Source organism: Montipora foliosa, chromosome 13, assembly GCF_036669935.1.
Source record: "Montipora foliosa isolate CH-2021 chromosome 13, ASM3666993v2, whole genome shotgun sequence".
Classification (NCBI taxonomy): domain Eukaryota; kingdom Metazoa; phylum Cnidaria; class Anthozoa; order Scleractinia; family Acroporidae; genus Montipora; species Montipora foliosa.
This window is the reverse complement of record NC_090881.1, coordinates 30,578,155-30,592,398: the sequence shown is the minus strand read 5'-3', so window position 1 is coordinate 30,592,398 and position 14,244 is coordinate 30,578,155. Positions and strand designations below refer to the sequence as shown.

Sequence of the window (14,244 nt, the reverse complement as noted above, 5' to 3'; positions counted from 1 at the left end):
GCTAAAATGCTATTTTAAACATATTTTTGTTATCCTTGCTGCTTCGAAACGCGCCAAACATACCGTTTTAATCATCACTCCACGTATTCTTATTCCGGAATAGGGTCAATCCAACGCGCCCTAAAACTAAATCTGCATCCTCTCAACTATTTCGTAATTATGCATCCTAGTGACGCTGTGCAATTTGAAACTGCCACGAAACATGAAAACTGAAACAAAAGGCAAGAAAGCAAAATAATGGGTATAAATTTTTTGCGAGGTCGGTTTCGATATTATATACTGAGGCTTTAGGCGTTGGGGTTTAGGGCAATAAGAAAAATTGCGTTCTCCAAATCTTTTTTTTGACGCTTTCCTCAGATCGCGCAGGGTCTGAATCCGTTTTCCCACCACACAGATTCCCATCACAACCCCGCTTAACAAGTACTTATGGTTCTTGCAAACTATCGGAGATCTGTAAGCTTTATACAATTAAAATATACATTTCTCAGGCTTCTTATTGTACACTAGAAAGAAGACGACGACAACAATAGCAAACCTTGAGTTTGTACCAAATGGAAATGGAATTTGTTTTATGATACCCACGGAACACCTTAAGAGCGCTCAGGAGCTCGTCAATTCAACATGTGTCCGTGCATTCCGAATTGAATTGGAATTTAGCAGTGTTGGTTTTTGAGGAGAGGGGAAAACCGGAGTACCCAGAGAAAAACATCTCGGAGTAAGGAGAGAACCAACAACAAACTCAACCCACATATGACGCCGGGATCGGAAATCGAATCAAGGGTGGGCCACAATCTGGATACTTTTTATTATTTCCCTTTAGTTATCGAAACTCGTACGTGGTTTACGATTTTCACGGAAAAACGACTACAAAGAAGTGAAAAAAGTCCATTGACCAGCGAAACATGATTGATCGTAATTGCGATTTGAAGAAAGACGTTACATGTCAGGTTGTAAAATGTAACCACTGTATTTTGTTTGCTCCTGGCGGTCTGAATATCGAAACAGTAATTGCGTTAATTGATTGCATTAAGTGTTAAAAGAAAAAAGGTCCTTCGCGCTTCTGTTGCTGCAAACAGCGGTTCCTTTAAATTTGAAAAGTAAAATTTGCGTTTGTCGTTGTCAACACTCACGTCAACCATTTTAAACAAATAAATGATAAATTTCTAACCTAATATTTTTTCTTGCCTGCGCTTTATATTTCATGTACAAAAAGTAAGCTTATTTAGAATTTGACCCCTTCCGACAAAAAAAGAAGATGACGAGATGAATTTCAAGCAAAGTTTGCTTCTGAGGTAAAAAATTGATCACGTTCCTGAATTAAATCACATCGACAGCAAAGTTGACATTTCCGTTTGGTAAATCTTCCTCTTTTAATGGAGTGTTCTTTGAACAGATGTTTCGTTAATAGCCTCGATAATTTCTTAACAAACGGTGTTTTTTTCAAATATGGACCGACAAGAACATCAAACAATTAAAAGGAGGGTTACTGTAGATTTATCACAGAAAAAAACCTAAATAAGTCAGCAAATGCAGGTCATTGTTTTACCTTTGCCTAGAAAAGAGCAAACTTAATTTAAAGAAATAGAACTGCAGTCAGAGGAAACGAAGAAAGTACTTTGCGGGATACTTTGATCCTTTCATAGGAATATATTGTTGAAACAAGCTTTTATTTCAATTAAACTCTCACGGAATTCATACAAGTACACTTGAATATCACAGGCGGCTTTTCAAGTATCCAGTTCTTCAAGACTATATTTTAACGGCTAAATGAACATATTCTGGAGGATCATTCCCTTTACGTTCTTGTAGAAATCGCCATTTCCAGTGCAATAGCTTGATTCGTTCGCGCGCCTGCCTGAGATTGTGAATTCCTACTGCATGTGCCTCAGGGTTTTCAATATGTTTACAATCGTATTTTTTGCTACTCTCATCGCCTCTCATGTCTTTGCAGGGGCCTTCAAGGTGAGACAATTTGATTTTCTTTCCATTTTTTATTCTAACACCATCCCCTGTTGATCATCTTAAGTTAAGTGAACCATCTCGAAGCACTTATTCGTACATAAAAGCAAAGAGACCTTCTTTGAGGGCTTTGAAGAAATGAGTAAGGGAACACTTTTTCTTGTAATGCCAAATCATTCTAATTCCGGCCCTGTCTTTCTGTTTCCCAACGTCTTGAAACAAGGATCTGTTTGGTAAGCGCAGTGATATTAACAGCCAACAATAAGTCAACTACTCTTGATTACCTCATGCTGGATTTCCCGACTCAGGCAATTTCAGCAACTTCTCAAAACACCGTCGCGTATTGATTAATTCTTATAATTATCGCCTCATGCAATTTCCTACCCACATCCGAACAACGATGTTACATAGTCTTCTTAATTTTCAGAACCATTGGGTCGATGACATTGAAGAGCCAAAATCTAGCCGACATAAAATAGAAAAGACACTGAGGCAGGTGGGATATCAAAAGAGTGCCAAGGATCATGGCGAGATTATTTCACAGTGGGACAAGTGCGCCCTAACTTATTAGCATATGAGTTCCGATCCGAAGGTGTGGGGTGGTCAGTTTCGAGATGGTCTGTTAAAATGTGTGAACGAAAACGAAATCTTTGTAACAATTTTTAATGCTTTATATAGCGGAAACTTACAGATAGATATGATCGAATGCGCCTTCTATTTTTAAAAATAGAAACATACATCATGAATTTACGCACAAAAAGAACTGAATCAACGAACTGAATCGACGAAAATTTTCACAATATTGACGGATTTTTAATATACCGGTGTTGTGGTTCTAAAGTCCAACAATAGTAAAACTAATCAGAGAAGACAAACATATCAGCTGGGAAATATTGAAAGGTATTCTGAAAAGAGAAGTCCTTAAAAATGACTGCATTTGTCCGGCTGAGTTTCAAAAGTCCAGAGAAAATTTGTTTTATGGAGTTGGGGTGGCCGAAGAAAACAAACAGTCCCACGATGTCAAGTTTTCCATTCTGAGAAAAGTTGTATCAATTGTCCTGAAAAAAAAAAAGGCAATATTATTGCGTAGAGCCATTTTATCCTGACAGTTAGGAAAAGAGAACTCATCATATGTAGGGGCGGGGACGCTTTTTTAACCCCTAAAAGAGACCATAAGATTTGAGACATATTAAATAAATATTTTAATATTTCATCGTGTGCAACCCAACACGACACCTTCACTGCTAACCCTAACCCTAACCCTACACTGAAAAACATAGGTATTAAATTAGTATGCAAGAAAATCAAATCTCGCACGTGTTTTGAACTTTTCTTCTACTAACCGAAGAGGACATGGCGTCCTGTTCCAGAGCTTTTTGAAAGCCTAAAAATGCAGGGGAAGAGAGGAATTTAATCGAGAATGCTACCCCAAAGTCAACTCGTGAGGTGACAAAGTGGTCATTAAAATTTTTCTGGAATGGCAAAATGGTAGGAAAAACAAAAATCCAACAATCGAACCTTGCGCTTTCACAACTGAGTCACTGAACTTTTGACTGATTAAATTTGTCGAAGAACTGTGTAAAGAGAGTGGTGAAAAGTATCCTCTCCGGTCGCTTTACAGCGTTGTGTATGGAATTCACCGCTTTCTGGAAGATGCAAATGGTACTGATGCAGTGAGGATAATAGACAAGAATGAGCACAGGTAATTGTTATAAATTTTGGTTTGTCAGTCCTGGCCTGTTGGTATCAATTTTTGGTGATATATGTGTATTATTTTGCAGGTTGAATACCTTTAGACGGGTTTAGACGCTGAAATGAAGGATTTGACCGCAGATGGAGTTGCTTTGAGGACGAAGAGAGCTGAGAAAGTCGGTCTCTCCGGAGAAGAAAAGATATTCTAGGAGAAAGGTCTTCTCGGGTGCCGAAACACTAGTAAATACCATTTACTTTTACAATGGTAAACGTTTTGGAATTCGGGCAATGGAACATAGGCAACATCAAAATTGTTGATTCAAGTAGTATTGGATTTGATGAAAGTCATTCGAAAACACTTTATGGTGGTCTAAAAGACCCTTAAGTATACTCCTCGTGTGATAAGGTACGTTTGTTGCAGAGGGAAAAACTTAAACTACTTTCCGTGTATTGTCAATTGTTATTCTTTGCACTAGGAGACTGAAATCAAATACCTAACCAAAGAAATTGATGCCTTTTACTTCAAGCCACATCCAAATTAGTTTATTTACCTGAAAGTGCCTATCGGCATTAATACTTTAAATAATATTCTGCTTGAGAAGTAAGTGTGAAAGCAGGTTTGCCAAGGAAAACCACGGTGTCATAATTTAAGGGTTACATGCGCAACCAGATTATTTCAAGTCGATGAGAGGTTAATCAGTAGAGAGAGAACGGGTCGTCGATCAAATACCTTGTTTAAATACGAAAAGTCCAGTGTTGAGCAACAACACCAGGTTTGCAAGATTTTGGGCCCCCCTGAAAATAGGTAGACAACTGGCAAAAAGTCAATTCCAGAGGTTATGGAAAACAACTTGGAGTCACTTCTGCCAGCTGATCTTGATTTATGTCTTTACCAGATTACTGTACTAATAATGGAAATAGAGAATTTTTCCAGATCTCTATTTAACAACTGTACTATTTGTGCAAAAGTAAATTTACTGTGTGTGTAATTAGTTGAGAAAACATTAAATATGCACCCACCATTCGTTGCGTCAGTTGCTGTGTTGATAATTAATTGATATTCATAAGTCAAGTGGAGTGTCTTGATATCTGATAAAACACCGCATACTAATGTACAGTCAATTCCAAGAGCGCCCATCTCCCCCCTCCCCGGGCAACCTCCCGGGCATTTGACTTTTACAAGAAAAAAGGTCAAATGCCCCCCTCTGTGGAGAGTTTCCACTGTCAAATTCCCCGATCCCCACCGGCCGGGGCCTCAGAAAGCGTGAAATACCCCACCGATGAAGTATGCCGTCACGACATACTGGTGATATTAAACGGCAAAAATGAAGAAAAAGGTCAAGATTACTTACCTTTCAATAAAAGCTAGCAGCAACAATTTTTACTGTTGGGGTTTTCCTCATTCCAGACTTTAAACATAGGCATTTTTCACTTTAAAAAAAGCTACTTCTCTGTACAAACACAACACATGTGTAATAGGCCACTTCGAAAATACCGTATACTCTACGTTTGTCCCCCCAAATTTTGCGTAAGTATCGTTTTTGTTTTCTCTTGAGACCATTGTAAGTCCCAAGAGAAACTGGAAACAATGCTTATGCAAAATTTGAGGAGACAAACAAAGAGTATTATGGTATTTTCCGAAGTGGCCCATTAGGAAGCTTAAGCAACGATATCGGCGACAGCAACAAGAACGTCAGAAATTAGCATATTTAGTGGGCAAAAACAATAACTTTGCACCCTCTGTACGTGCATTTTTCATTTTCGTCCATTTCTTTGCCGTCGTCAGCAAACTAACAGCAAACCTACAACGTAAAATAGCTAAATTTCAGGTTTTATGAAGAACGTCAGCGCTTTAGAATAAATTTTCATTTTCTCCCTTAAATTAAGCACCGTTCCGACGAGTGTAATTTTTCAGGAATTACCACAAACTCATATCAAAAATAGTCACGAAGCGATTAAAATAACGCGAATTTATATTTTGAGAGGACGTTCTCGTTGCCGTCGCCGTTGTCGTTCCTCAAAATCTGTACTGTGGTGAGGGAAATTCCCGTATAAAAAATTCTCTAGGTAGCGACCGCTGACCAACGTTTTTATCGATAGTCAAATACCCACCCACACGGGTTTCATTTCGTGTCAAATTCCCCACTATGCGGAGCTATCCTCTTGTCAAATGCCCAGGGTATACCCAGGGGGGATGGGTGCTCTAGGATTTGACTGGTACATGATGAGGAGTGTTTTATCAGATAAAAGACCGCACACTAATAAGGATGAGGTTTACCGACATAAGTCATTGCACGTGATGTATTATCGACCATTTACAAGGTTAATGGGATTATGAATTATTAATGAGGTTTTGAAAATGAAAACTAATCACGCTGTTCAGTAAATGATAAATGCCTTTTTGGTGATTTTCACTTGCAGGATACTAATGTCTCCTTGAAAGACACGAATTTTGTCACTACAGCTACCTCACTAAACGAAACAATAATCTGCGGTCTAATAGTGTCCCCTTCCAACGGCACTATTACAACTCCCTGTGAGTAAATTTTAGCAATGAAACTAAAGCTTGCAAGTCAGTTAGACTAGCCTTATCACAATCGAATTAAACCAGTTTCTTGAAAAACTAGCTTTAATACAGTTTTTTTTGTTGACCCGTGCATCTAACCTTTTTCTCAGGGGACCATTCAAAACCCGCAATCGAGCCCAAGGGTGCGCATTGCGCGCCACGCCCAACTGTGGTAATGCTGGAAGAGAATTTATGGCCACCAACAATTACATTGCACCGTTGTGTGGGAGGCTGTCTATCTCAACGAGGATTGTTAAACTGTACTGTGGCCAGGCAGCACGAGGTTCGAGTAAAGGTGTATGACCTTTCTTCACTGTCATTTATGCAGAAAGTGACCGCAGTTTACAACCACACCGAATGCGTCTGTCATTGCATGAAGCGAAGTTCTCGTTGCAACCAAACCATCCAAAAATTCAACCCTCATACATGCAGTTGCGAGTGTTTAAAAAAAGCAACTTGTAATTCAGAATACATGAAATGGAATGATGACACATGTCAGTGCTCATGCAAAACTGTCCCACTGCCGTGCTCAAATAGCACATGGAATGAACAGACGTGTGACTGCAATTGCCCGGAAAAGGTCATAAGACGCTGCAAGAGAAAAAATAAAGTACTTAACAGAGCGACGTGTCAATGCGAGTGCCCCCCTTCGTTACCGTGCGCCCCCAACGAAAGGTTCTTCAAGAAGAACTGCACTTGTGCGTAGAGTAAGCTACGTGAAAATTCATGAAATATTAAAAGTTAGAGGGTTTAAAACTTAATAATAAACTGGTTTAAAAACTTTTTGTTTTCCATTCATAATGTTAAAATGTAGAAGATAGAAAGCACGTAGCTGGTCACCTTGAGTCCAAAATTCGGGCTTTGATAATTTATTATTCTAATTTTAAACTCGAGGACGATCATTCCAAGCGTAGAAAAAAACTATTTATTTGTTGTGATGAAATGCGCCAGCGATTCGCTGATTAACGATATTGTAAAATTTTGATCACGTGACTTGTCACGTGACCAATATTACACTATTTAACAATTAGACCCGTAGCCCGCAAGGGCTACGGGCTACGGGTCAATAGCCCATGAGGCGCAGCGGAATGGGCTATTGACCGGTGGCCCTTGAGGGCGAAGGGTCTAATTGTTTTAGTATCACCCAACTAGTCGGACAGAAAAGGCAACAATAAAGTTAGCGAATGCAAGTTGAAGAAATAATTATTTGGCCGGAATAAAACGAAAGAAAGCGTCACGCTTTTCGATACTCGAGGACTATTACTAATAGTCATCGAGTAGCGTATCCAATCAAAATGCAGGATTTGCATTAGTCCACTAGTTGGGTGATACTAAAAGGCATTATAGTTCACCACTAAATTTTCCCCGATTCTTATTGGTTTAAATTGATCACGTGACGCGATAGTGTTCGTCCGCGGAGAGACACTAGGGACTTTAAGATACTCCGACTACAGACTACGAACTACCGTTGGACGCTTGTTCCCCAAGTCTAGAGCACTGGATCGAGTACGGGGCTGATGGCGTGAAAATACGAAGTTTAATAAGTTGGCGGACAACAGACTGCGTGATACGGTCAAAGCAGCAGTGCTAGCCCTTACAAGCAAAATTGAGCTGAGGAAATCCGAAATAAATTATTCGATTTTTGGCTTCACAAGAACAGCCTATTACATGATTAGTAAAGCAGGAAGTTTTTAAAAGCCCGCAATTTCCACCGGCCGATCGAGCGAGATGAGTTCGGGGGATCATCAAAATTCAGGCAAAATATTTCATCAAACCGAATCTCGAGACCGAAAGCAAACCCAAAAAAGCATACTGGCTAAAGTACTGAGGCAGTATATAAAGTGGCAACAATGAATCTATTCACTTGATAGAATTAAGCGAAAATGTACATGATATGGTTTCCACCACTCTTCGAAATTATTCTGCCGAAAACGTTGCTCGAAACGAAAATCATACCACTACAAATACTTATTGATTAAAGAATGAAATGAAAACTATAATTCTCTTTATTTTTATGCAATAATTTGGTTTTTTATCTACCTTTCTTTCCCACCGTTGTCGCCTTCGTTGCCTACGCAAACTTGCATGACCACTCACCGTCGTGAGCTCGCCACGGTGGCTCAAGGGAAAACCCAGTGTCTCGTCCCAGTCCGTCCGTAGTCGGCGTATCTTGAAGTCCCTACTGTCAGCCCATAGTGCCCGACCGAGGAAAATACCCGGATGGATAGTAGTCGTCCGCTGAAAATACCTCTGGCTCTGTAAACAAGCGGCCTTATGGAAAATAAACAATCGAAATTGTATTAAGGACGGTGCCTACTAATTCAATGGTATTTTTGCGCGGTTTCCTGACTATGCGGGAAAAGCAGATCTTAACAAGTGTTATTGAAATCCAAAAAGAAAATTGGGGGTAACCACGCATTTTTCGAAGATAATTAATCAACAATTTTTGTAAATAGCTTTAAAATACAAAGCAATGTATGGCGTTCTTTTCCAAATTCAAGCTTAATTATCTCTGAAAAATGCGTGGTTACCCCCAATTTCCTTTTTGGATACCAAGAACACTTGCTAAGTTCTGCTTTCTCCGCATAGTTTTGAACCGCGCAAAAATATCCCTGTACTAATAAGCACTGCCGATAGGAAATCCGAGTATCTCGAGATGCGCAGAACGTATGCGCAATAACAATAGTAGGCACCGTCCTTAAGAGGGTTTTTGTTTGTTTTCTTTTTCAAATTTTACATTGGCTGACACGGCTTTCGTCTAATAAAGTTGAAAATAATTCAACATGATTTTTGAGCTGGTGCGCGGAAGAAAATTTAGTAGTGAACAATAAAGACAATAGAGTGTTTATATCTCGGAACTATCGGTCTGATAGTTGCCCCGCGGAAATTTGATGTTCTTAAAACAGATATTTGCCCGAGAAGCGAAGCTTCGAGGGCAAATATGCCGATAGTTCCTTGACAGAAACACTCTATTGTTTAAAAAGAGGACAACTTTATTTATGTTCAAGGGAGATTTCATTTTGTTCCAGGCAATCTAGTGGGAGATATAGCCGACGAACCATTTTTCCCGACGTATTTTACACCTATCATGGCCTTAAACTATTCGAGACTGCTTCATTGATATAAAGACAGCTTGGGTCCGCTCCCAGTGAGCCCGAGTGAGATATACTGACCCAATTGGAAGCCTTGTATATCATCATGAAAGTATTCTATGATAAAAAGGGAAATGTCGGTCGTTTTAAGTCGGTGGTTTTCTTTATGCGGCTCATTGCTTTTGGTGTTTACCTCGTGGTCTATATTAAGTTAGCATTTCTCAGTTTTTTAGTCCGTTCACCCTGTCCGAGCTGCATTCTATCTGTCTGTGCTAATAGAAGCCTACAACTGTAATCTTTGACATCGAAGTAGTAAAAAAACGAACGGAATAGTGGTAGAATATTAATATTTCTCAGTTCTGTACATTGATTTATGTCAATTGCTCTGGCCCCAGTTGTTCGAAGGGTGGATAGCGCTGTCATCCACCGGGTAGATACATAGAGTAGCAATCATATGGTGGTTTAACACGGTCTACTGGCCCTCAATACACATACGCACTACTATTCCTTTGCAATAATTGTATGTATGTCGAGGTAAACATTCATCACCCTAACCCTAAGCCCAATTACTCTTTGTCCTTTTCCTGAACATCATCTTAAGAATTGTCAGACCCCTCAAGATTGAAATGTTTGTAGATCGAAGCCTTTCAAAATACTGACAATGGCATTGAAACTGACAATGGCATGCAGCAACTCCATCAAAACTTGTATTGCCGCAGACTATAGCTAAAAGCGGTCGGTTTTCTCATTCTTCGGCACCCCGAACATTTAAGAGTGCAAAATTTCAATTTCATATCAAGAAGTCAGCCTGCAGCAAACTGAGTTTTGAAACTTTCAGTATTTTTTATCGCGCCTAGAATATCACCGATATTTTGATATTCCGATTTCAGACCTGCATGGATCAAAATAATAACAACAAAACATTGGGCAGACTACTTATGGGCGTACTTTAGTAGGAGTTCCGTTTTGATAGAAATATTATTATTAAATCAAGCCTAAAACGCGGAGCTCCACAATTATATTTTTTACGGGTGCTTACATATGATTGAGATACGAGGTCTATTTTGCGAAGACCAATAGCATATATTCAGAATTGGAGACTTTTCACATCTCTTTTCATTTCTTCTTCAAATTCATATATTTAAGGAATGACCCCTTCTGATTTTGTCATTCTTGTGTTATAAAACGAAAAATCATGGTTTACCAGAGGCTAACTACATGTGATCACTTGCAGTTGTAGTGTCATACCGAGAACTTTTTTAAAATGTGTTTTGAAGTTACTATTTTATAATATCGTATACTAATAATACCAAAGATACCCGCAGATTTAATGAAGACTCAACACTGATGTTCCATTTTCGTTCTGTTTTTTGTTTGTTATTAGAAACCATTATTCGGGAAATATACAATGTCATAAAATAGTATCCCGGCATTACACTAATACAAGTGATCTCGTGTAGTTAACCTTGGATAAGCCAGTATTAAAACCATGACATCGCTTCCGTGGCACAACAATGCCAAAATCAGAAGGGACCTCCATCACTTAAATATGTAAATAGTTTCAAATTCTGAAAAGCAGCTAATGGGAAAATAGCTAGGCCTTTCCAAAAAAGACCTCGTATCGCAATCTTATGTAAACCCCGGAAGAAACATATAATTGTGGTTCTCCGCTTTTAGGCTTGGCTAAATATATTTATTACAATGATTATATTAGCAGGTTATAGCACAGACCCTCAAGCAAAGGATCATTTTCCCTCATTTTAACGATAGCAAGACGAAATCTGGTTGTATAATCGATTTTTAAGCACTCTGACAAACCAAAGTATTAAAATATCGTTTATCGCACATTTTGTCTCAGATTCGTCCTCTAAACATATACGAAACGAAACTGCTACTAAGCTACTCCCATAAGTAGTTGGCCCAATGTTGTTATTATTTTCCAGTTAATCCATGCAGGCCAACTGTAGGTCTGAACCAAAAATATTGAAATATCGGACATATATCATAGGCAAGGGTAACAAATACTGAAAGTTTCAAAGCTTTGCTATAAGTTGATTCCTTAGTACGAAATTGCAAAACAATATCAGCATTCATATGTGCAAGCTTAAATGGTCGGGATAGCCGAAAAGAATAATAAAATTGCTGGTTTTTAGTCTGCTATACATGTTTCAATGGAGCTCCCGCCATCGTCAAAGCCCTGATCTGCAGACATAAGAATCTTGAGGAGTATGATCATTAAACACTTTCACTCCCGTGAGTGCCATAGAGACTTATAGATTTTACTCTGTCTAAAGCCAGACGATTTTACTCGTCAATGGAGAACCCCACAGGAGTGAAAGGGTTAACAACATCTAGGTTCACTCAATGTCCCCATTAAAGATTATGATAAAGAAGTAAGTTTTATAAAATCGACTGTTCAAGTTAGTCTGTAATACAAGTTTTGATTTAGCTGCAGTGGGGCAGTTTGGTGTTATTACCCAAGCAGCATCAACATAGTTAGAGATTGTAGAGTTACGTGAGGGAGACACTTCACGATAAATGTAATGCGGTGCCTTTCTGTGAAGAGGTTAACAAGATCAAACACTAACAGCCCTTTAATTAAGCTGAAACAGTTCCAAGGTATGCAAAATGTTTTGCCATTATAGTAGAAAATGTGATTTGACGCCGGGTTTATTTTTAACATTATCGTCTAACTTTAGCCAAGGTTCAAATTGCTATTTTTTGCTGCGTCTGCGTGTGTGGTTGAGGCATTTTCTGCGCGAATATAGGCTCAGTTTTTCTTGACAATTACATCAATTTTAAAAAGTGGTTGACGTGAATTGTCCTCTATGGCTGGGGATTACAGACAACCTGTAATCAAGCCTCAATCAAAAATGTTTTATTGCCTGAAAAAAAAAAAAATCACAGAGGAGGAAATGTTTCATTACTGCTTTAAAATTTGTTTTTTTTTTTGGTTTTATTTTCGTTATGCCTATGGTAATTAATAAAGTTACACAATATTTGTTAGCCCGGAAAGATTGAAACATACCTCATATTAGACAAATTCTATTAATAACAGCCTGCATCGAAGAAGAGAATTAATCTTCACCGGCTGGAGTTAAATATTCTCACGTCCGCGACGCAGGCTAATATAACCAGCTAGGGGTTTATTAGTTGGCTGCAGTCCTGTGGCAAGCCAGTCGCTGAGGTGCTTGCGAAGGAAACAACAAGCATTACAAAACAACCGCATCAACGCGAAAGTAAGTGTTTTAGCTTATAATTTTGTATATGTATTCTGCTTGTAGCCAACACAGGAAAGCTTTATTCAACTTCAGATTTGCTTAGCCGGTTTATTTCTTTAGTCAGCTCGTTTTGAACAAAAAAAAAAAGTCAGTTGGGTCTTTTGTGAACACCACTTCTTTTGAGGTGCTACATTTTACTAATTTTCCTCGGAAGTCCTTTCCAAAAAATTTTTTCCTGAGTGTTTATTACATAAAAAGAGAAACAGTTTTACTGTTTAAACAAAGTGTGCCTATCTGGCCGATTAGCAGACGAAAACTTGAAGTACTCGTTTATTCTAGTTTTACATCTTGATAACAAACAAATTTGGAAGATCAGTAACCCGCACAGTTTTTCACTCAGTTTGCGTGAGTTTAACGATCATAGATGACTCGATGAAGGTAACAAGGATCTTGGTTTGTCTCTAGTCTACGTTTATCATAGGATCATAGAATCAAATCTGATAGAGGGACAGCTCATCTTTGGTCACGTTGAACGTATTTCAGTGATCGAAACTTTCGTGTTAACTATTACATATGTATGAATTTGTCTAATATTGCATTATTGCATCATATGCGCATGTTTTCTCTTTTGTGGCCCAGGTAAATGCTTCCAACAATGTTGGCAAACAACATCCAGCATTAATTTTACCACCCTAAAAATTTATCATCTCGCTCTCCGATATCACAATAATTCCACCTATCACACTCTGATCCTACCAGTATGCAGGAAGTTTGTCACTTGGACCCAGCCTCCTGTAACTCACTTGAACGTGAAAGTGATAGTTTCGACTCCTGCTACGAGACTGAACTCGGAGTTATTTTTTTCCGACTTTGCGTGTGACAGTGTTCAACAGATCGCATCTTTCATTCACTGACCACGCTAAAAATTTACCATCCAAATCTCATCAATATTCAACATTGTTGGGCCCAATATGCCGGGTGCGTTGGAACATCGTGTTGAGTATTGTTGGCGTTTATTAGATGCAATTCTCTACTTGCACAAATCCCATAATACACCTCTTTTATCCCCCAAAATTTGCATAGGCATTGTTTTCGATTTCTCTTGGGACATCTTTATGTCCCAGGAGAAATTGCAAACATTGATTCTGCACAATTTTGGGATTTGTTCAAGAGGAAAATTGAACGAACAGCCGCTAACAATCGTCAACACCGTCTAACAACACCAAACACAGTATCCAAACGCACCCAACAATGTTGGACGCTGTTTGCTAACAATGTTCGTAGCATTTCACTATACTTGTCCCTCGAACTGAGTGTATCATTAGCCATAGGTGTAATATATTTTTTGAAAGTTATTCTTGCTGTAACTGACCTTTTTGGCAATTTTTGTTTGCCTACCAGGTGTCATCTCCCTCCGATTAATCGCTAAAATCCACAGTCACACGTCTCAAAATTAACTTTCTTCTTTTCCGCTATTAATAAACAGTTTCATTTTATACCCAATGAAATTATAGCAAGGCATGAAGTTTTTTTGTCAGGAACATTTTTGTCACCGGCTTGGTTTGTAAAGATTCAGTTGCGGCACATTATCTTCAGCAAAACTGGTTATATTTAACTTGCATATACTTGTCTACAGGATATGGGTTTGCTGCTGTTGTTGACTGTTTTTGGTATGGTCGCAAGTTTGGAAAGTAAGTTTTTTTTCTTTCCGGTG

At 38.7% G+C, this 14,244-nt stretch overlaps 2 protein-coding genes across 2 annotated transcripts in view; both read left to right on the top strand.

The window, feature by feature from the left end:
- Window positions 1-1,763: 1,763 nt before the first annotated feature.
- LOC137982502 (vascular endothelial growth factor A-like) lies at window positions 1,764-7,000 on the top strand. Its single transcript, XM_068829596.1, has 4 exons — window positions 1,764-1,962; window positions 2,387-2,455; window positions 6,073-6,187; window positions 6,328-7,000. Exons 1-4 carry the CDS (start codon window positions 1,879-1,881, stop codon window positions 6,921-6,923), a joined length of 864 nt encoding a protein of 287 aa, XP_068685697.1. The 5' UTR covers window positions 1,764-1,878; the 3' UTR covers window positions 6,924-7,000.
- A 5,495-nt stretch (window positions 7,001-12,495) lies between these two features.
- Window positions 12,496-14,244, top strand: part of LOC137983037 (carbonic anhydrase 2-like) — a 9,102-nt gene continuing 7,353 nt past the window's right edge. Inside the window, exons 1-2 of the mRNA XM_068830199.1 lie at window positions 12,496-12,548; window positions 14,167-14,221. Of these exons, the coding sequence (XP_068686300.1) occupies window positions 14,170-14,221 (52 nt within the window). The 5' untranslated portion in view covers window positions 12,496-12,548; window positions 14,167-14,169. The remainder of the gene's footprint in view (window positions 12,549-14,166; window positions 14,222-14,244) is intronic.